The following is a 19,926-nucleotide window of genomic DNA, read 5'->3' as shown; positions in this document are numbered from 1 at the left end:
CGACTGCTTCATGCATATCCATCCATCCATCAACCCCCCATCCATCCGTCCACCCACTCACCCATTCTATTCCACGCTATCTTGCAACACCATATGGAGTGGAACCCAACCCCCCCCCGATCACTAAGCTGCAGAACGAACTCCCCTCAGTGAGACTAACCCATCCGCGCAGATCGGCACCTCGTCCCCATCAGTGTCCGCCCAAATCGCCGATGTCCAACGCTTAGTCGAGAAGTCGGGCCTCAAATTTGTCATGCACTCCGCCGGGACAACCCTTGGTGAGTCGCGCAACTGTGTCCCTTCTAATCTCATTTTTCTCTTGCCCAATGCTTTCTTCTCTTTCCGACTCGTGCACGTAATCATCTCATGGTTCTTGGCTAAATGAGGATCCCCAACTCCCTGTGCTCCTTTTGCGGGACGGGGGTTTGCGGCATCAATTTAAACAGAGGGACCTTGGGACAAAGTTCATCAGGTCATTGGGCAGGCGCATACGATCCTGCATCAGCAGGGTATTGTGAGGATTCAGACGGATATTCGGGTTGGATCAAGGTAGAACACACTCTTTCTTCACACTCCTATTTCTCGTCTGATTATAGTTACTTCGGTCTTCGACTTCCCCCTATGATGTCGCATTTTCAAACTGGGAATCGAAAGGTGGATGGTGTTGGCTAATTTATCATGTCTCCCTGTCGCAGGACCGATAAGGAGCAGTCATTTGAGGATAAGGTGAACAAGGTCCGCTCCTTGCTTGGGCAGCAGTGAGCATCTCGGTTGTAAGGGCTTTTGTGGTCGAGTTCAATCAGCCTTACGACCGACAGATTGCCTGCACCTGTCGGGGCATGGAAGATACGGATGAACGGACAAGGAAGGTAATTTCATATATAAGTACAATGATTGACAAGTCGTTAAGATCCATCAAACAAAAAACGCCGTCTCTATGTGCAGTAAAATGTGAACCATCATAAAGCGAAGAAGCGTCATGAGAATCATCCAGATATCACAAAAATTGAAGGAGCGCCGAGCTTGCATTTATGCATGTCAATGAGAGAACTGCAATGCTGCTAATTTGCAAGGAAAGGGAATGAAAAAGAGAGCCCAATGAGAAGGCAGGGGGAAGGGAACGCGTGCGACAGACTTTAAAGAGCAATCCCACCGCCCAACAAGCTGCCCCAGTCCCCGCCGGCCCAGATCCATTCCCCCATGCTGGGATTCGCTCCGTCCATTGCTTTCTGAACCGTTTCCACCAGTCCCTTGAACACATTCGAGTACGTGGAGGCGGAGCTCGTTTGAGTAGTCGACGTGAGGTTGGCGCGTCCGGTAGCGTCGGTGACATTGTTCAGACTGTCCACCGTCGAGATGGCGGGTCCCTTGTTGAAGAAGTCCACCAGGATGAAAGTCGGTTGCCGGCCATTGTAAGCACTCTTACACTTCTTCGCAGTATCGCCGAGATTGCCCGTGCCGCCGGAGGGGGCATTAGTTGTGCCCACATAGCTTACATTCGGGTACTCAATATCAAGGATAGTAGTCTGGTAAAGAAAGTGATTCATAAAGGGAAGCCGGTTGGATGAAAGCGCAGCAGACAAGTCATTCTTCACGGTTGTTGGACGGTCGGGTGTACAAGAGAAATTCGACGCCGAGGTCACATCGTAGGGGTTCTCCCAGAGGTAGGTGAACTCGTCCATCAGGTATGGAGCCACCGTGTTGCTCGAGGCGCTTAGCGATGCCACAAATGATATCAACCGAGTACCGTCGTTGATCAGCTCCTGTAGAGTGGGCCAGGAGCTGGGCGCGGAGGTCTGTGAGGTAGGCGTGTAGGTGTAGTTCCCAATACCTGCCGTCTCATACTCCGAGTGAAGATCCGATGCTGTTGCATCGTCCGAGTTGACCAGCAGGACGGTGACCACTATGCAGCCATGAAATATTAACTTTCCTGCTCTGTCACTGGGTCAAGGATTTCAATGGAGGATGCGCGACATACCATCGTTTGGGTTGGAGTCTAGCCATGTTTTGATTTCTGATAGCCATGTGCTTAACTTGCCTGCATCTAGATAGTCACAGCTGGTATGACATAAGTGCCACTCTGAATCTGACTTGTGCACTTGCGCCGTTACGAGACGTACGCCCGCCTCAAGTTGTAGTGTCGTGTTGTAATATCTGCGCGACTGTCAGTCAGCTCCAAGCCTGAGTAGCGTATGTGGTTCTGAAACTACTCACTGATCTCCGAATGTTGAGTAATCTGTCGATGCGTCCCGGAGAAACGGACTATCATGTGCGCCTAGATGAGTAATCTCACCGTAGGATTTGGAGCACAGGGACGGCGAGTTGTTGCATGCTGTCTGTCGCGAATGCAAAGCTTTTGCAGCTGCCAAAGGGGCAAGGGCCAGAATTCCCAGTCCTCGCATTGTGGTTGCGCAGGCGACTCTCGGGCGATATGGTATTTAGGTGTAAGGAGACAAATATGCAGGAAAACCGCCGCAAAATGACCTGGGAAAATAGAACGATAACTATAGAATTGATGGAGGAGCGTAGGGATGACAAAATTAGATGTCGACGGTCAGAGAAGGGTCACAATTCAATGTTGAAGATGAGAGTAGATATGTATAGGAATGATGCAGCAGGAAGAAACAATGACCCCACTGTGCGGAACAATAGAAGAGGTTTGCATTTATTTATTGACTGACAGCTTAGAAAAAAAAAGAAAGAGAGGGATAATGAGCAAGCTACGACAGGGGGATGGATGTGGTACTCATGTAAGTCAACGAGAGCACGGTCACTGAGAGAGTTTACTCCGGAGTAGAATCTTGCGTTGATCTGCTTATTGACAGTGGGCCAGAAGGTCTAGGCAGGCCATACAGCAGTTGGGATGTCATGGGTAGCCATGAAAAGATGGAGAATGAACGGGAAGTGTGGCCGCCTATTCTTAGCACAACAGTGGCTCAGCCCGGTCGGACGCGCCATCCATGTCTTTGTTTGTTGGGTCTGTTTGGGATTTTACGTTGCCCCGGTCGCTTCACGTGCCACCCCCTCAAGGCGTCCAAGTTCCAGGCTCTGTCAAGCCTTAGAAGCTAGATATGTGATATATTCGGTCTATTGGGGTCTATATACACTGTCTGTTGATACATTATGACCGACTCTGAATGAAAGCCGGTCCCCGCAATTTTTGCTCCCTCCAGAGGGTTTTACGTGTCCTGCGGTACGACATCTTGGAACTCGGTGGATTAATTAGTCGAAACACATCGATGTGCTCTCGGCCTGCAAACAAGGATGGCTCTCCCCAGACGCGGCTGATATCGCCTAGTACCTTCTCAAGAGTATAAGGGTTTTCTCGTCGCAACATGCGGTTCATGGGGCGGCTAGACCGCCGGTTTCGTCCAAAGACAACAGCAAGCCGTTGCCGACACGCGCGGCTGATGCAGCTTACCTGAAGCTCAACACCGCTACGCTCCAGCTCACGCAGAAGAGCGAGGCCCCGTATCCATGGAATCAAATCATTGACCGCGTGGTAGCGATGCATGTTCGGAGAGACTCGCTTTCGGAACCCCCAATGCACGAGGGCTTCCTGGACGTGGCGACTGAATATTGTGCGGAGCATGTCAGCATTGTGCCCTGAAGCTGGAGAGGTCCGACTATGTGGTGCCGCGCTTGATCCTGATATGATGTCCAAAGGTGTATCCTTCTGCGGCCCGGTGAAAGAATAATGACGGGCCAGCCAAAGACAACACTTCCGAAGCTCAACCCAGGAGTCTGTCTGGCCCAGTCGTTTGATCAACTCAATCCAGAGTCTGGCAGATACAGTTGACCCTGATGGAACCGTGCGTTGTAGAACACGGAAGACGAACGCCACTTCGATTTGCGGTGGCCGGTCAGGAGCTCGTATCGGTCCAGACCCAGGCCGTCGTGGGGTCAGAACATGACTGATCAGTAAGTCGATGCTTGTCTTCGTGAGGGGCTCTCCGCGCAAAGCTAGTTCATCGACTACCTTTGATGCCAATTCCCACTCGCCCGCTCTCAGATGTTTTCGAAAATGGATGTTGAACATGTTTGGTCCTTCGTCGGCTATTTCGCTGAGGATGGCTAGGGTCAGGTTGTAGTGACGCCAGTCCTGGCTAAGGTAGTGAGACAACAAAAGAGATTCCTGAACACGCATATCCTCCAGCATGTCGGGATGCTGATCACTTCGAAGTAGATCTGTCAGAACGATACCACGATTTTCTGTGGCTAGCTTGCGGACAAGGCGAGAGAAGATCGAGTCCCCGATGGAAATACCTGCTTCCTGCAGAAGTCGAAGCCTTTCCAGTAGATCGCGGCTGCCATGCGCTCTCACTGCCATTTCCCGTAAGGATTGTGGTCCAATAGAAGTAGCACCAAACATCTTGAAGCCAGAAAGAATGAGTTCAAACTTCAAAGCGTCCGTAGCGAATAAGCGCGCGCCAAGGTCGTCCTTGATGGGCTTTTCGTCATGCAAGGACTGTCTTTCGCTAGGGCTCGCCTGCGGTCTATGCTCAGAATTCTCAATTTTAGAGTCTTTGAATTGACTGTCTTCAACCTCACTAGGGAATTGACGGTCGACATAAGCTCGGAGCTTCTGCCGGAATGATTGTAGGCCACGCTTTTCCGCGGCGTGGATCAATGGCTCTATGTCTTGGTAGGAATGGGGTTGATCGCCCTTACCCACTAAGAATAGATGCATGAGCACCAGCTCTTGAGCAGGAAGATCATTTTGAAGGAGTGCAGACATGGCGGGAACATAGATCTGGTGACCTTGTATCGACCGACAGATATTGCGAAATGCCACTAGGCTTGGTAGGAAGCCTTGGCCCTGGTCTTTAGCTTTGTTTATACCCACAACAGTACTGTTGGAGCGACGAGCAGAGACGTCCGGTCTCAGAACATGTAGAACGTCATTCGGACTTGCTAGATGTGGATCCTGAAGTTTTCGATGCCATTCCTCAGCCCGATCAAACAGGCCGCGTTCGATGAAGCCGCCGACAATTTTCTCGTAGAGCTTGGGCCACCGGTTCCCAGTCTTACTCCAAAGCTCTCGCGCGTATTCAGCCACCTCAGCCATCACAATGTCTCGCTGGAAACCGAGGTCGACAAAGCTCTGCCAGAGAAAGTCGGCCAAGTCCCCGTCCACTGGGAGTTGCACATCGTCCACGCGATCAGTCAGAGCCTCCCAAATGACCATTGTTCCTTGCTCTCCATAGTGCCGTTGACGGTAGCGTAATAGCTCAGCCCAGAGACTGAAATTATTTCGGTGGAGTGGGTTATCCACCAGACGAGTCCCAATGTCGCGTACATGTCCAATATCCGACTCGAATTCCAGCTTCTCTGTTTGTATTCGGAATCGCGATAGGTACCTCTGCTTGACGAGAGAGCTTTCACTGTTTTCAACACTATCCTCTGCTTGCGCCTTTGGTGCTTTGATCTTGTAGACCTGGAAGCTCAATTTTCGCCTTGTTGAGGGAGAGGGAGATTCGCTGCATGCTGTCTGTTCTGAGTTGACGGAGGATACGTAGTTTTCTTGTCGGGTACTCCTGGATAGACATCGCAGACATCTCTGATCGCGTCTAAGCTCCAATTGTTCAACCCCGGCCGGTGCTGAGATCAGGGAGTCGAGAACCGAAAGAGCTGACGGTCTCTTCAGTAATCGAAGAAGAGCCGGGCGCATGAGTCTTGAGACGAAAGAGGAGAGAGGAGAACGATAGATCTGACCATCCTCCTCATTCCCTCCCTGAAAGCACGGAAAATCTCTTGCACATGTGAATCGATGGTGATTGAGCTCAACTGCTGCGCACTTGGATTCCGCGGAAACTACTTTTCTGGGGGAGACCAATCTGTTGAGCCAAACCTAGTTGAGTTAGCTCTGGTACTGCGTCATCACGTGAAGTTATTAAGCCTTGCATCCTAAGGCGGAAGTGTGAGGGTAGCCACGTGACCAGGACATGCTCGGGTCCACACTTCACGACATCGACTGATCATTGTTACTGCCAATCTTCTAGCTGCCATTCTCGTCTTCATTCTCTAGAAAATCTCGTTCTTGTCGCATTCGCATAACCGCCAAAATGTTCCGCACCGCTCCTCGTATGGCTGGGTAAGCCTCTACTACTCTTTCTTGTTTTTCATCCCCTTGCACGGTCTCTGCGCTCCCGATTCATAACTCGTTCGTCAGCTCGGGCAGCGCACTGTTGACCGGGCTCCGACCACTGCTTATGTCCCAATTGACTTCCACATAACTGACATATGTCGAATATCTCCATAGATTTGTGTTCCGTGAGAACCGTGTCCCGTATTACCAGCGTCTCTTCCAGAAGCACGACGGCAAGCGCCAGTGGTATAAGGTCTGTTGGGTTGGAATGATTATATGGTAGCATGGAAGGTCTAACCATCATTGTCTGTTTGCCCACAGACCGAGCGCAGCAACTACATCATGTATCCTTACCTCATCTCCGTCTATGGTCTCGGCATTGGTGAGCAATACTCATTCTCGCGCTATCGAGTTGTCCATACTAACGTCTCTTCAGCTACCACCTATGCCATGGGTCGCATGGTCTTCGTAAGTGCTGCCCACATCTACGCTACACTTGACTGCGTTCTTTGCCTGAAGAGCCAGTTGCTAACCTTGACAACAGGGCCACAAGACCTGGTTCGGTAAGGAGTAAACGCCTAATACTTTGCCAAGTATGATCCCGCAGCGTCTTGCGATTGATATTCCTTGACACCAATTGGCGGTATGTCTGGGTTTTTGTAACGGTTCATCTGAGAGGAAGACTGGGATTATCGACGTTGTACATAAGTTAAGCTAGGGCGTCAATGTGTGAAATCTTTCCTCGACTTTCCTGTTTCGGCTTGAAAATCCACACTATAATAATTGTTCCGTGCGACTTCCGGAGTCTCGATACGAGTACAGGACACGCGGAGCACCTAGGTTCTTTATCACCCAACGATGAGAACGCATCATGTTATTAGTATAGGACTACTGCTTGCGGCAACAAGCAGATTTCCATACCAGCACCTTACACCACCGGAAATTGGCCTACTTTCTGACTGTGAGTCTGAGTGCCATGTCCTGATCGAAAAATCTCTCTCATCATGCCATATGGCAATTAGGATGGAGAATACGTTAAATGAACGCGTCGTGATTGGTTAGAATTAGCATAACAACCTACCTCTCGTATCATCAACGTTAATGCACACCTCAGCCTTCAGCTGAATCCTTTAGGCGTGTTATAACTTTTCTATTATCTACATCATTGTATTCAGTCATCGTTATCTATATATCTGGTTATTGATATAGCCTTATCGAGTGGGTTCATAGGCCGTTGATTAGTCATCCCAGCGCGGTTTAACTAGTTATTTATCCCCTCCACATGCAAGCAAGCACTTACTGGTATACCTCACTGTTGTTGATATTGTTCCTTGACTACGACCTTGTGGCATTCGAACTTATCAAGCTTTATTTATCGCCATTGCAATGACGGTCAATACAGTTACCCGACCTATGTAAAATGTGCCTTGTTCCTGATATCCACAACCATCAGGAGGCTGCCGTAGGGAACTAATCTTCTTGCGTTAGGCTGCTGCGCACTTCGAGGGCTGTTGTTAACACAGAACACATCTCAAGATCGAGACTCGTGGAAAATACCTGACATAGATACTACGCTGATATGGATTTGGAGTCCGCTACTCCTGAGCGGCCCGCTAAGCGAGTGCGGCAAGCTTGTGAGCCGTGCAGGTAAGCCGAACTGATTGCCCAGCATCGCGCTATATGACACATTAATGATTGATTATTTCCAGGCGGAAAAAGGCAAAATGCCCTGGCGAGCAGCCAGCTTGCTCTCTTTGTGCGCGGTTGAATCAAACATGCACCTATGCTGGAGAGCACCGAAGGCCATTGGCCAATGGTCTTAATCATTCAGGAGAATCAATCTCTGGCGTTCCCACCTCGGAGGCCAGAATCTCACAGATATTGGTAATTCGGCCAAAGGTTGCCCTGAATTTCGCTTGTGTCTAACTTTGCCACGTATAGGAAGATCGTCTGGGAATCTGGGAAGTTAAGATGAGCGAGTTCCTTGACACCCTGGAGTAAGACGTCGCGTTCTCACTGTTATTGCATCAGTGACTGATAATTTCTCGCTAGGCGAAACGCACAGGGTCACGCTCGACAGAACACAGCAACTGACGGCCTAATTTCCCTGGCCCCTTCTTTGAATTATTCGGCACCGAATGCACTCACTCCACTACCCAGATGGGAGAAGGTAGTGTCAATAGCAGAGTTATACTTGCAATACTGCGACTCTCAGCCTCTCCCTTTGTTCCACAGGGACAGCTTTCTGAGAACATTGCCAACTCGTGATCCAGAGATAATCTTTGCTATCTTAGCCTTGAGTGTACGGTTTTCAGATGACGAAGCGTCAAGTCCTGATGAACTCCCGTCTCTCATTAATGGCTATACGGAAGTGGCTAGAGGTCTGGTCATGAAAAGGGTTTCGGAAGGACCAGTTGAACTTTCCACACTCCAAAGCTTGTGCCTACTAAGCCTTGTTGACTTTACCAGTAGGTGGTACATCTATGCCTGGCATTCTTTTAATTAACTGAAACAGACGGAAACACACATCGCTCAAGTATTCATTGTAGTCTGGCAATGAACCTGGCACAGTGTGCCAATCTGGGCTCGGAATCGCCTTCGTCACATTTCTCCTTAACACGTGAAGAACGTAGGCGCTGCTTCTGGAGCATTTATCTGCTGAAACGTATTCATGGTGTTGACGTTGAGAACTTGGATTCTCCGGAGGAAAACTTCCCTCCTTTCCCCGAGAGTCCGAAGAGGCCTCCACCGCCGAATTCTCTAATTGATGCGGCCGATGAGACTCGGTCATCAGGAATGCATGATCAGGGTATCCTCGCGTACATGATAATGCTCAGTGGTGTTTTCGCAAAAACTGCCAAGTATGTCCGCCGTCATGGGAAGCCCGGGAAATTGCCTCCTTGGTCGTCCGAATCAGAGTACTCGGAGATCCTGGCTGCTCAAATGGACCTTGAGACTCAGATGCCCTACGTTCACAGGTTCAAGCCAGCTAGCCTAGATGAAAGGACACTGGAAGCGCTTCAGGCAAGAAGAGACTACTGGGGTCCGTGGCTGTTGAACCAATTCTTATATCACACAATACTATGCCTGGTCAATCACCCGCTTCTCCTTTCGCTTAGTCTTAGGAACTTTCGAAGTACCATTCCTGAGATATTTCTCCAGCATAGCTCGGATCTCATTTCATCTCACACAACATGGATCATACATTTTATCAACTTTTTCGAAGAGCGGTGTTTTACGATCTCGGACCCGTTCCTGGGATACAGCGCTGCTGTGGTAGCTACAATCGAATTGCAGCTTAGTTTTACCGAGAATGCTGTTATTCGTGATGACAAGCGGGACCGTTTCTACAGGTGTGTCAGGTTTGTGCAGAAGCTGGGGCAAAAATGGCCTCATATGGCACGATTGGTAAGCTGACGCGCCCATCCGCTATCTCTGTGCATGAGCTGACAGAGGGTGTGTGTTTAGGCGGACAGGCTACAGAAGTTGGAGGATGCTGTGTCTGCATCCTATCAGCCGGCCTCGGGCTCACAGAGTAAATATCTCCTCATAGACCTGTCCCGCTTCTGGGAGATCCTCGAATACTCCTCCAACAGTGACACCGACTCAGCTCGCCGCATGTTCGGGGACTCTTTGTACTCTGAGCCTCCTACAATCGCGGCTGAAGTATCTCAAACATCTCCCTTACCTGAACCATTTCGCCTGAATTCTCACAACACGTCAGCGTCATCACCAAGCTCACAATTCAATCTGCCTACTTCGCTCCTCGTTGGCGGACAAGATCCAATGGGGTCTATGGGTTCATCTCGGTCGCCCGACCCAATGAATGACGAATTCTCGATCTTGGCCGCGAATTTCTTCTCTCAAGCTCAAGACTTTTTGCCGAGGGGTGATGGCAGAGATGGTTTCGGTCACCTCTGAAACCTAGCTACATGCCAAAGTCTGTCTATGTCTTTCCGCATACTAGGAGAAACGTACGCACAGTGTTTCCGGCTGCCTGTTTATGGAGAGAGTTTTAAATTGGATTTTCCAGATCATCACGAATCACCGGAACTATAAGACGTGGGAAACGCAAGGCGCTTTCGAAAAACTGGATCCATGAACTTTGTAAACATTAATCGTGGTAACTGTACATTCATCTTGCCTGGCTTTGTCCCTTCACACCACTAGCTTGGATCAAACCTCCAGTGCCTTTTTAAAGATCTGGACGAATGTCCATACCTCACTGAAAGTGTTGTACAGCGGAACGGGTGCCACACGCACTACGTCCGGCTCCCGTTTATCGCAGATGATACCGGCTTCCTGCAGCTTCTGAGATACGTTTTGCAGCAAGCCAGGCTTAAGTAACAAGCTGAGCTGCGCTCCTCTGGCCTCGTGATTCTTCGGAGTGATAATGCGGAATGGTCTCGATTCCTCATCATAGTCCTTGAGCAATAGATATTCAAGGTACGCAGTCAACCGAACAGACTTATGACGAAGTTCTGCCATGGATGTGCCATCGAAGACGGACAGCGCGGCACACAGCGCTGCGAGATCGATGGCCGAGGGGTTTGAGATCTGGAAGCCCCCAGCGCCAGGGATAGGCTTGAATTCTATGAGCCGATCGTTAGTTCACAATTCTTTTGTAGATGCATGGACCCGGAAGGTGCGGTGGGACTTACTGTTGTCCATCTTGAATCTCACTGACCGGTCACCGCCGTACCAACCAGTCAAACGATGACGAAACTTGGGACAGTCTTCTCCTTCCGCGTAGTCAACTTGGCCATGCTTTTCGTGCACGAAAAGTCCGCCCATCGCGCCCGGGCCCGCATTTCCATATTTGTAGGTGCACCACACTGCAAAATCCACATTCCACTCATGCAGCTTCAACTCCAGGTTACCATAAGCATGAGCTAGGTCCCATCCGACGACGAGATTACGTGAGTGCGCGTAATGAGTGATCTTCTTGATGTCAAAGAACTGTCCGGTATAGTACTGGATACCAGGGAGGAGTAGAAGAGCCGCTTTATCAGCGTTTTCGTCGATGAGTGACAAAATTCTCTCGGTAGAGATCTCGTATTCACCTTCCTCCGGGCCGATCAGTACCATAGACTGTTTTGGGTCCAGATTATGCCAGGCAATCTGAGATTCGATAGCGTACTATGCTACAGTCAGTCTCAACTCAGAACAGGGGGTTTTCAGCGACGGCATTTGCGTACGTGATCACTGGGGAATGCCTTCCAGTCCAGGATAATCTTATGCTTGGTGGCAGTGGGCTTGTAGAAGCTGGCTAAGAGAAGGTGGAGGTTCGTCGTCAAGGTTCCCATGGCTGCCACTTCGTCTGGTTTGGCCCCAACAATCTTGCTCATGGAAGCTGCAGCTTGCTCTGATAGTAATTGCCATTGCTTCAGAGGGGAATCCTCGAGGTCAGTGAAATGGCCACCAACTCCAATCGACGCCCAGGTATCTAGCTGTGCTTCGACAAAGTTGACGGTCGCCTTTGATTGAATACCAAGAGAGTTACCGCAGAAATAAATGCAAGGCTCGGAGGAGAGTCCTGCCCAAACTGTCAGGAATCAAGGTCACTCATGATTGGTGGTTTCTGATATCTACCGGGCTTAGCAAGCTTCTTAGAAGCGATGTTCGCTTTGGATGGAATGATAAATTTGTCTCTGAACGCAGCAAGAGGATCTTGTGCGTCGAGTTGAGCTGCGTACTCGGGCGATGCAGCCTCCTCCGTGAAGACAGGCTTGGCCATGGTGGTGGTTGAAGGTCTGGGTAGCAAAGAGATAGAATGACTTGAGGAACTCATACTAGTGACAATGATATTCCTTGGTTCACTATCACATATTTATAAGACAATCACTAAAACAACGACTGCCTTCCTTGGGTTTGACCCGGCACGGATGCCGTTCCGCTTCCGCCTCCAGATCCGTGTTCCTGGTGATAAAAAACATTCACTGATAATGGCATTTTTCGGACTTTTATTTGAAAATTGACTGACGTTATTGACACCACCTCTTTTGAATCTCCCTGCAGATCATTGTTATCTACTTCATGGTGGTACGATACTGTGTAACAATACCTTAGGGACCGCTACTATAACCCGTTCCGGCTCCGGTACTGCCGCAAGTCATTGTTGGAATAACTATATAATTCCTGTTGTTGGCACTGCTCACATTGACGAAATCCATCCATTCCTGAGTATCAGATTCCCTCAAGCTACTTTGCACCCTTCATCATGTTGGACACGCCTGGCATCTGTTTGGAGCAGTACGCTCTCTCCTTCCAAAATGGCTTCCTTCCTGATAGTCCTCCTCTACAACAACTGCCTGACCCCTACTACTCCCCATGGGAAAGCATCGTCGCCAACTTGCCTTCTCGTATCGAAGAGCGTGTGATAAGGCAGTCGGTAGATGAGTTGCCAATTCTTACCACTAGCAAGCTAGCCTCTGAGCCGGAATGGAGAAGAGCATATGTTGTGCTTGCTTATCTTACCCATGCCTACATCTGGGGCGGAGATACACCTCGCGAAGTAAGAGACCCTTCCTTATGGCTCTCCACCGTCTTTCCATGCTGGGGTCCGTTGCTAATTGTGGCGTCCTCGTGTCCAGGTGTTACCACCCTGTATCTCGCGGCCCTTCATCGAGGTGTCGAAACATTTAGAACTCCCCCCGTGTGCAACGTACGCAGCTCTGAACCTTTGGAACTTCAGAATCTCACAAGAAAACGCCGACCTGACTGACCCCGATAATCTAATGGTTGTCAACTCGTTCACTGGCACGAAAGACGAAGAATGGTTTTTCGTGCTTTCGGTGGCACTGGAGGCCAAGGGAGCACAGCTTATCCCGCTGATGACCAACGCCATCCAGGCCGCCAGTGTCGATGACGCTGTGCTGGTGAAAGCACATCTTGACCAGCTGGCCGAAGGTCTTGTCGAGCTTGGTGAGCTACTGGAGCGTATGTATGAGCACTGTCAACCAACCGTGTTCTATCATCAACTACGTCCCTTCCTAGCGGGTAGCAAAAACATGGCGGTGGCTGGGCTTCCGAGGGGCGTGTATTACAACATGGGAGATGGCGAAGGTGAATGGCGTCAGCACAGTGGCGGCAGCAATGCACAAAGCTCCTTGATCCAGACATTCGATATATTCCTTGGTGTGGTGCACCATGCGACGGGGGAAGCAAAGGACTCTACCGTGAAGCCCCCTGTTGCTTCCAAGGGCGGATTCATAGAAGTATGTACCAGTTCTCCAGGTATGATGACCGCGTCATGGTGCTAACGCTGGTGACTTAGCAAATGCGCAAATACATGCCAGGACCTCACCGCCGCTTTCTCGAGATGTTGGTTCGCACAGCTAATGTCCGCTCATATGCTCTGAGCCACAAGGCTGACTCGCCGGTACGGGATGCATACAACGGAGCCGTGATGTCACTGGGAAGATTCCGAGACAAGCATGTCAAGATGGTGACACGATACATTATCGGGCCTGCGCGCGGTACGCCCCCAAGTGAGACGTCCTCGCAAATCAATCTGGCGACGAGGACATCCACGCGCATGGAAAGCTGGAACGGACAAGGAGTTACTGATGGAGTTCATGGTACTGGAGGGACTGACCTGATTCCGTTCTTGAAGCAAACACGAGATACCACCAAGGCCGCAGCTTGCTACTCGGATTGAGTGTGACGACTATACTGTGTGACTTGCTTGTTCGAGGTATGAGGACAGCATCACCATCATCATCCATGTACATAATCGAATGCCACAATAAACACCTAATTCTATACTACTTACCTTCATCGTCGTAGTGATTGTAGTCTCGCCCTCTTTAATGCAGCTATCGCAGACATACGACTGGCACCATCCATCGGGAAACCTTGCCCAGCCTTTTCATTCGAGCGTTGGTGGGAGGAATTATAATAAGGAGACCCATGAATCATTGTCAGATCAGCACAGCATCATCATCTAAAACTTGCGCGATAAGCTGCAGCATCCTCACACAAGGTACAAATCAGCGCCTATCTTACGGTGCAAACTCATAGAAGGTACAGTACAGCACAACCCGAAAGAGAGCGCCTATGTTGCTCCAAAAAAAAAATATAGCGAAACACGAATACGAATGAAATAAAAAATCTCCGACGCATGATTTCACAGTATTCAAAAGCATGCTCTCGGCCCAGAATCCAGAATATGTATGTTGACAATCTTGGCCAACATTCCAGTCGCGTCATTTGGTAAAAGCCCCCTCCTGACCTGCTTCACAAGCCAGGGGCTGGACTGGGGCGGACCGGAAGCGGAAGCGGAAGCAATTCCGGGTCACCACCACGGCGACATCCGTCAGTGAGACGGGCAGATACGGGAGGCACATCGCTATTCATCCCTTGATCCAAAATAATGTAGCAAGAGTGGATCTTGTTGATAGCCCAGGGCGAGGACAAGTTATTACGAGTAGTTATCTTTTGGTAAGCAGTCTTGATCATTATCATGTGGACGTGGTGTCATGGTAGCGATCTTTCAGCTGAACTGATGCTTGGCTTCTATAGATAAGCCAAGAAACATATTTCGATAGACTGTATCGCTAAAAGTCCTAGGAAGTCTTAGGGAGCAAAGGTGCGCGTAGCTCAGAGGGGAGTTTCTCTGGGAGGACTTGGGAAGTGAATTTGGGCCGGTGTGATTGTGGGCTGGGTCATGGAGGCTAAACTGAGTGTGTGGGGAAGTGGAAGGAAGCTTGGATTGTCCCCCAGTAAGAGCATACTATATGACGGCTTGTATGCTCCCCACAACATCACAACCAAGCTACACTGCGACTGATTGAATGCGTAGGTCTATTTGCAGCCCTACTCAACAAGTTGCTAGAATTCTTTTCATCGTGTTCTCCCCTACACCTAACTACCTGTTGCCTCCAGGCATGAATCCCTCCACTGAGCCTTACGAGCATTTACCGTTACTGTACTGCACTCATACTTGAGGAGGTCGTTTGACCGGACAGATCACCCGAAACCTTAAGGATATACAGGCAGCACTGGGTTCCGCCCTGGCTAAGAGCTGGTAAGGGGGACAACATACTCGGCGACTGAAGTCAATTCTCGGTCGGCGATCTGCTATCGCATCATCGAGGGCGATATGGCGATTCGGTTTCACCGCAATTCCTGGCCAGTGAGCTATCACGACGTGGATTTGTGTTGCGTATACATTGGGGCTTCTGGGCGGGATGGTGATGCTGTGGCAATGCGAATAGAATCGCAAGTCCTATGCGATGCAGTAGGAGGATCTTAGTAGACATGATACGTTTGTCTCCGTTCGTGCAATGCTTGTTGTGTATAATACATGGGATATCTGGATATGGACATCTGGTAGGATGAGGGAAACCTAACTAATCTCATAGGGGTGTTGAAGGCATAAAAACGGAGCGAAGCTGGGGATTGTTCTGGTCTTACGAGACATCATCGCGGCCGTTTGTTATAGACATGTCACCCAAAAGGAACAAGTAGAATCCCTTGGAAAATCTGGTCTTTACTGACTGTATAGTACATGACCAAAAACCATCTACTGGCTCTTCGCTTGCGCATTGGGCATCTACTCGTCGTCATGCTGTTGATCACTAGGTTAGCTGGGACTCCCCCTCGTGAAACCAGCCAACGCCGAGAGAACAAATTATGGATAGAGGATTATCCTCTGGCCTTGACAGATATATCATACTGCATCATCCAGAGGCTCTGACATGCAGATGCTATTGCTCGAGTGTCAACATCGACATCATGTTCCTCTCACTCGACATGACTGACTCGCTTTCGTGAAACTACTGCATAATAGCTATCAGCCTGTAGAAACATGTGTCGAAATGCTCTGCCATGGCTACGGCCTCTTTTCAGATCGCCGGGAATCAAACTGGTGGAAGATGAAGCTCTTTTCAGATCAACAACACTACTGGGTGCCATAGCAGTTGGTGTCTCATCTGCTGATCTAGCTGAAGTGTGTCCTCTTCTCCACTTGTGACAGAGTGTCATGGCTTCCAGGAGGAATTTAGATTGACGACCAGGCAGAAGATCAGTATTCAGCATCCCATGAGAGACTGCGTAATTCATATCTGGGAATTGAGATGTCGATTTGCTCTGGTTATCATCGGTTATCGTCGTGCCAGGGCGGAGAGAGCACACTATTGGCTGACGCGTCGGCGGTTCCACTGGACGAATTATCAATCGCCGAACAGCTTGCTCAATCGCCGACTGGTTCTGTTGTAGACTCAAATATTAGTTATATCAAGCAGCTTTATAAAAAGTCGCGGTGCATTGCCACAACAAGTGTCATTCTTGACTGTTACAATTATACTTGCCTGGAGCTTCATCCTACCGGATAAACTCTCTCAATTGGACCCGTTGACTTCTATCGACTGCTGAACCATGTCTTCAACCTTGCTTGCCTCGAACTTCACTTCGTCTCCCGTCACGAAAGACAGCATTACGTCGCTGCGGCATGAGGAGTATACCTTTGACCAGCTGGTCCAAGATCTGAAGATGTACCTTGGTAGCTCGCGGGGTATTGGCACAGAAGAAGTTGACCACCGTGTCCTCATGGCATTCATGTCCAAATATGCCTCCAACCGAGCGGATTGGTCTTGTTTTGCACGGAATGACCCAAGCAAGAACTATACACGCAACCTCGTAGCCAATATCAACGGACGGGCAAATCTGGTGAGTTGTTGTCTCAGTCGCGAGGGGCTGAATGTATTTTGGCTGACCATATGGTGGCAGCTGATTCTAGTCTGGAACCCAGAGAAAGGATCTCCGATCCATGACCATGCAAATGCGCATTGCATCATGAAGATTCTCGCTGGCGAGCTGAATGAGGCAGTTTATGACACCCCTGATCCTGAACAGAGCCACGAGGCCCCGTTGAGGGTGAAGAAAGACACAACGTATGGGACCGACGAAGTGGCCTATATTTGTGATCAGATTGGACTGCACCGGGTCATGAATCCTCGCAGTGACCAACTGGCCGTTTCCCTGCACTGTATGCGCCCCCTCATCACCCGAAATGTAACAGGCTTTGACTAACTGGCAATAGTATATACGCCTCCGAATGCAGCGGACTTTGGGTACAATATCTATGACCGGGAGTCGGGGCGGAGAAGTCATGTCTACCAGGCGTAATATTTTATCAAGACTGGGCTATCGTGCGATGCAAGTAATGAATAACGAACTAGCTTAATCAATAGACTTTTAAATTTTTTTTCAACTCTAGCACTTGTAGTAAAGACACTCGAGGGAACCTAAAAGAGTACACCTTGAAAGCGAACCGAAAGTTAACAACAGAAGATAAAGTTAAAATGTGCATGCATAAACACTGCTGAGTCAGACTCAAGCAATGTGTCCCTTTCCTTCAATCGCCGCTCAGCATCGGCCTTTGCATTACTGTCTTTAAATGCGCCTCGCTTCCTTCAATTCACCGAAAATGCACTGGGCCTCTGACAATTCTGTAGGACCCTGTGTTCTCTTTAGACGCAGTGGCTTCAGAGAAAAAGATCCTGTGTAAGGTCATTGCTCACTTTGCGGATCTCAATATGGTCCGCCCAGCACCACTTGCCTGCACGGAATGTCGCAAGCAACACCTCAAATGCGATGCAAAGACACCGTCATGCTCCCGCTGTCTTGAGAATCGATTCAATTGTCTGTACTTACCTTCACGGCGTGGAGGAAGGCGAAAGACTCGGGATGCGACTCGACAACAGCCCCTAGCTACAACTCCCAACTATCCTCGTCTTCTGCAACAGCCAATGACTTCGCATCTAGCTACACCAAGCACGATCATCCCCCACCATGCTTCTAGTGTCAATTTGACAGAGGTATCACCTTCCTCCTCGGGGCAGCAAGACCTTCCGATCCAATTAGCGGAGGGTATTCAAGATTCAACCGAGTCCGACGCCCGGCTGGTTCGCCTGTATTACGAGAACTTTCATGCTGCGCACCCAATCCTGGTCCCCGCTCCTCTCTATGACGAGCGCAAATATCCGAAGTATTTGCACGAAATTGTTGTCCTGATAGGAAGCCATTTCTTGCCGCAGTCGAGTGCATCGCTGTCTGAATCAACATTGGCCGAGTTGAGCGCCAGCGGTGAGAGGACTCCGTGCAAGGTCCAGGCTCTTCTCCTTTACTCAATACTGTTATGCGCCCGCGAAGAATGCTCGCAATCCCAGATCATGTTCTCTACTGCGGTTGACATCGCTTTGGAGCTGGGCATGTATCGACGAGATTTTGCGACCACATCATGCGACGAAAGAGACGTTGAAGCAGAAAGTCTGCGCAGGACATGGTGGGAGCTTTTCACCGTGGACGTATATATGGCTGCTTTGCAGAAAAAGGTCATCCTGCGATGCAGCAGCGTCCCATACGACGTTGCCCTGCCTTGTGAAGAAGCGGCCTATGCCAATCATTCGAGCATCCCACCCCCGCCAACCCTTGCTGGATTCAACAAACGGATTTTCACTGCTGACGATGATGATGGCGAGGGCGACCAGTCCCGCTATTCATCTTTCAGTTATCGTATTGAAGCAGTGTGCATTCTGGCTCGTGTCATCGTGCTCAACAGTTTACCCGAGACACACAGGGACCATCTGCAAGCTGTGGAAAATGCGCTTGTCAGCTGGACAAATCACCTCCCACTAACCAAAGTGGACATTGTGGATATGTACGGCAGCATTGATGAAATGCTCTTCCAAGCACATACAACAATTCACTATGCCGCTATGCTTCTGCATCTCCCAAGAAGCAATCTGCGACCTGCTCTGCCAGACACAGGGGCTCCCATCAGTCCAGTAATCCCATCCCGTCTCTCGCCGTCGTTCACCCGGCATGTCCACGACATTAAAGCCACAGAAGCCTCCAAGCAACTGTCGAATCTGCTGTCTGTGAGACCAAGCGTCCAAAGATATAGTCCGTTTGTCGTGTTTGGACTTGTGCTATGCGGCATGGTGCAGCTCGCTACCAGTCGAATCCATCCGCCGGAATGTTCGGATCACCACTGTAACCGCATCATACTTGTTCTTGGCTGTCTGAAGACGTTGAAGAATAAGTGGTCGGTAGCAAACAGGGCTCACTATTACCTAAGAAATGCAGCGTCGGAAACTTTCACGGCGTGGATCGAGTCTCGCTATCCGCAAGCCAGTGGCAGTGCACCGCCAGCCTCCCGCAATGATGCTTCGAGCAATTCTTCGACGATCGACAGTAGTGCATGGATCGTTGCCCCTGGGATTCCGGGTGCCTTGCGCTCAGCAGATGCGGATGTCCAAGGCCTCTTCTCCCCTGGGCTTCTCTCGGCTTATATTGATCCCACTTGCAGCGAACCGCTGCTCCTACACACCATGCCCGACCTCGACTTCACATAAGCTGCTTTTTGATTCTCCATCAAGCAAGCAACACTTGAGTCGTTGCGAGCAGGTTGAGGACCAAGTAAACCACTGACTTCGACGTCTTCGCTGCCAATGTGGTCAAGTATCTTGGCTGTCCCTCCATGCAAATGATATTATCAGCTCTACCGTCGTCCACTCCGTCGTCTTGATTGATTCGACTTCGGATACTCTTGATTTAGAATATTCTCCGGCCCACGGAAAAGACAATTGGAAGTGGCAGTGCACAGGGTCATTCCCGTTCCTCTATTCTACAAGAGCATGTCGCGGCAAGGGGAGAGAGGCCTGCCTTGGGAAGAAAATTACGTTAACGGCCCCTTGGGCAACGGAGAAGGCTCGATGCTGCCTCGATCGAATCAGATAATAGCTCATTAATTTCAAACGCGGTTATTACAATGGCTGGGGTCACAGTGAGATTCAGTCAATGACAACTGAAAGCTTGACCTGGATGAGGAG

The 19,926-nt window shown here is 49.8% G+C and overlaps 8 protein-coding genes across 8 annotated transcripts; 5 read left to right on the top strand and 3 right to left on the bottom strand.

Annotated features, from left to right (window-relative positions):
• Positions 1-1,136: 1,136 nt before the first annotated feature.
• ASPACDRAFT_22432 (uncharacterized protein) lies at positions 1,137-2,402 on the bottom strand (the record flags this gene model as incomplete). The annotated part of the gene is made up of 3 exons (XM_020199117.1): positions 1,137-1,903; positions 1,979-2,154; positions 2,215-2,402. 3 exons carry the CDS (start codon positions 2,400-2,402, stop codon positions 1,137-1,139), a joined length of 1,131 nt encoding a protein of 376 aa, XP_020060401.1.
• Positions 2,403-3,011: 609 nt separating this feature from the next.
• On the bottom strand, positions 3,012-5,809 carry ASPACDRAFT_112335 (uncharacterized protein). Its single transcript, XM_020195636.1, has one exon. It carries the CDS (start codon positions 5,669-5,671, stop codon positions 3,122-3,124), a length of 2,550 nt encoding a protein of 849 aa, XP_020060400.1. The 5' UTR covers positions 5,672-5,809; the 3' UTR covers positions 3,012-3,121.
• Positions 5,810-5,955: 146 nt separating this feature from the next.
• Positions 5,956-6,833, top strand: ASPACDRAFT_75542 (cytochrome c oxidase subunit 7). Its single transcript, XM_020204482.1, has 5 exons — positions 5,956-6,094; positions 6,263-6,341; positions 6,410-6,470; positions 6,525-6,556; positions 6,633-6,833. Exons 1-5 carry the CDS (start codon positions 6,066-6,068, stop codon positions 6,660-6,662), a joined length of 231 nt encoding a protein of 76 aa, XP_020060399.1. The 5' UTR covers positions 5,956-6,065; the 3' UTR covers positions 6,663-6,833.
• An 834-nt stretch (positions 6,834-7,667) lies between these two features.
• ASPACDRAFT_21961 (putative C6 transcription factor) lies at positions 7,668-10,009 on the top strand (the record flags this gene model as incomplete). Its single annotated transcript, XM_020199076.1, has 6 exons — positions 7,668-7,735; positions 7,798-7,972; positions 8,030-8,085; positions 8,141-8,556; positions 8,604-9,496; positions 9,557-10,009. The coding sequence occupies 6 exons, from the start codon at positions 7,668-7,670 to the stop codon at positions 10,007-10,009; spliced, it is 2,061 nt and encodes a 686-aa protein (XP_020060398.1).
• A 255-nt stretch (positions 10,010-10,264) lies between these two features.
• On the bottom strand, positions 10,265-11,825 carry ASPACDRAFT_50008 (uncharacterized protein; the record flags this gene model as incomplete). Its single annotated transcript, XM_020202310.1, has 4 exons — positions 10,265-10,680; positions 10,750-11,227; positions 11,287-11,624; positions 11,681-11,825. The coding sequence occupies 4 exons, from the start codon at positions 11,823-11,825 to the stop codon at positions 10,265-10,267; spliced, it is 1,377 nt and encodes a 458-aa protein (XP_020060397.1).
• Positions 11,826-12,308: 483 nt separating this feature from the next.
• Positions 12,309-13,756, top strand: ASPACDRAFT_1878761 (indoleamine 2,3-dioxygenase; the record flags this gene model as incomplete). Its single annotated transcript, XM_020198142.1, has 3 exons — positions 12,309-12,602; positions 12,682-13,305; positions 13,365-13,756. The coding sequence occupies 3 exons, from the start codon at positions 12,309-12,311 to the stop codon at positions 13,746-13,748; spliced, it is 1,302 nt and encodes a 433-aa protein (XP_020060396.1). The 3' UTR covers positions 13,749-13,756.
• A 2,673-nt stretch (positions 13,757-16,429) lies between these two features.
• On the top strand, positions 16,430-17,258 carry ASPACDRAFT_75541 (putative cysteine dioxygenase). The gene is made up of 3 exons (XM_020204481.1): positions 16,430-16,759; positions 16,820-17,078; positions 17,133-17,258. Exons 1-3 carry the CDS (start codon positions 16,469-16,471, stop codon positions 17,216-17,218), a joined length of 636 nt encoding a protein of 211 aa, XP_020060395.1. The 5' UTR covers positions 16,430-16,468; the 3' UTR covers positions 17,219-17,258.
• Positions 17,259-17,628: 370 nt separating this feature from the next.
• Positions 17,629-19,449, top strand: ASPACDRAFT_1863724 (Zn(II)2Cys6 transcription factor; the record flags this gene model as incomplete). Its single annotated transcript, XM_020197825.1, has 1 exon — positions 17,629-19,449. The coding sequence occupies one exon, from the start codon at positions 17,629-17,631 to the stop codon at positions 19,447-19,449; it is 1,821 nt and encodes a 606-aa protein (XP_020060394.1).
• Between the last annotated feature and the right edge of the window lie 477 nt (positions 19,450-19,926).

Source organism: Aspergillus aculeatus (genome assembly GCF_001890905.1).
Source record: "Aspergillus aculeatus ATCC 16872 unplaced genomic scaffold ASPACscaffold_2, whole genome shotgun sequence".
Lineage (NCBI taxonomy): Eukaryota > Fungi > Ascomycota > Eurotiomycetes > Eurotiales > Aspergillaceae > Aspergillus > Aspergillus aculeatus.
Note: the sequence above shows the minus strand (reverse complement) of the source record. Positions and strands in the feature narration are given on the sequence as shown.

Bases quoted from the DNA above. Each gene is read 5' to 3' on its own strand.
- ASPACDRAFT_112335 (XM_020195636.1), bottom strand. From the start codon at position 5,671: ATGCGCCCGGCTCTTCTTCGATTACTGAAGAGACCGTCAGCTCTTTCG.
- ASPACDRAFT_75541 (XM_020204481.1), top strand. From the start codon at position 16,469: ATGTCTTCAACCTTGCTTGCCTCGAACTTCACTTCGTCTCCCGTCACG. The intron at 16,760-16,819 runs GTGAGTTGTTGT...ATATGGTGGCAG, and splicing joins TCAACGGACGGGCAAATCTG to CTGATTCTAGTCTGGAACCC. The intron at 17,079-17,132 runs GTATGCGCCCCC...AACTGGCAATAG, and splicing joins ACTGGCCGTTTCCCTGCACT to TATATACGCCTCCGAATGCA.
- ASPACDRAFT_75542 (XM_020204482.1), top strand. From the start codon at position 6,066: ATGTTCCGCACCGCTCCTCGTATGGCTGG. The intron at 6,095-6,262 runs GTAAGCCTCTAC...ATATCTCCATAG, and splicing joins ACCGCTCCTCGTATGGCTGG to ATTTGTGTTCCGTGAGAACC. The intron at 6,471-6,524 runs GTGAGCAATACT...ACGTCTCTTCAG, and splicing joins CGTCTATGGTCTCGGCATTG to CTACCACCTATGCCATGGGT.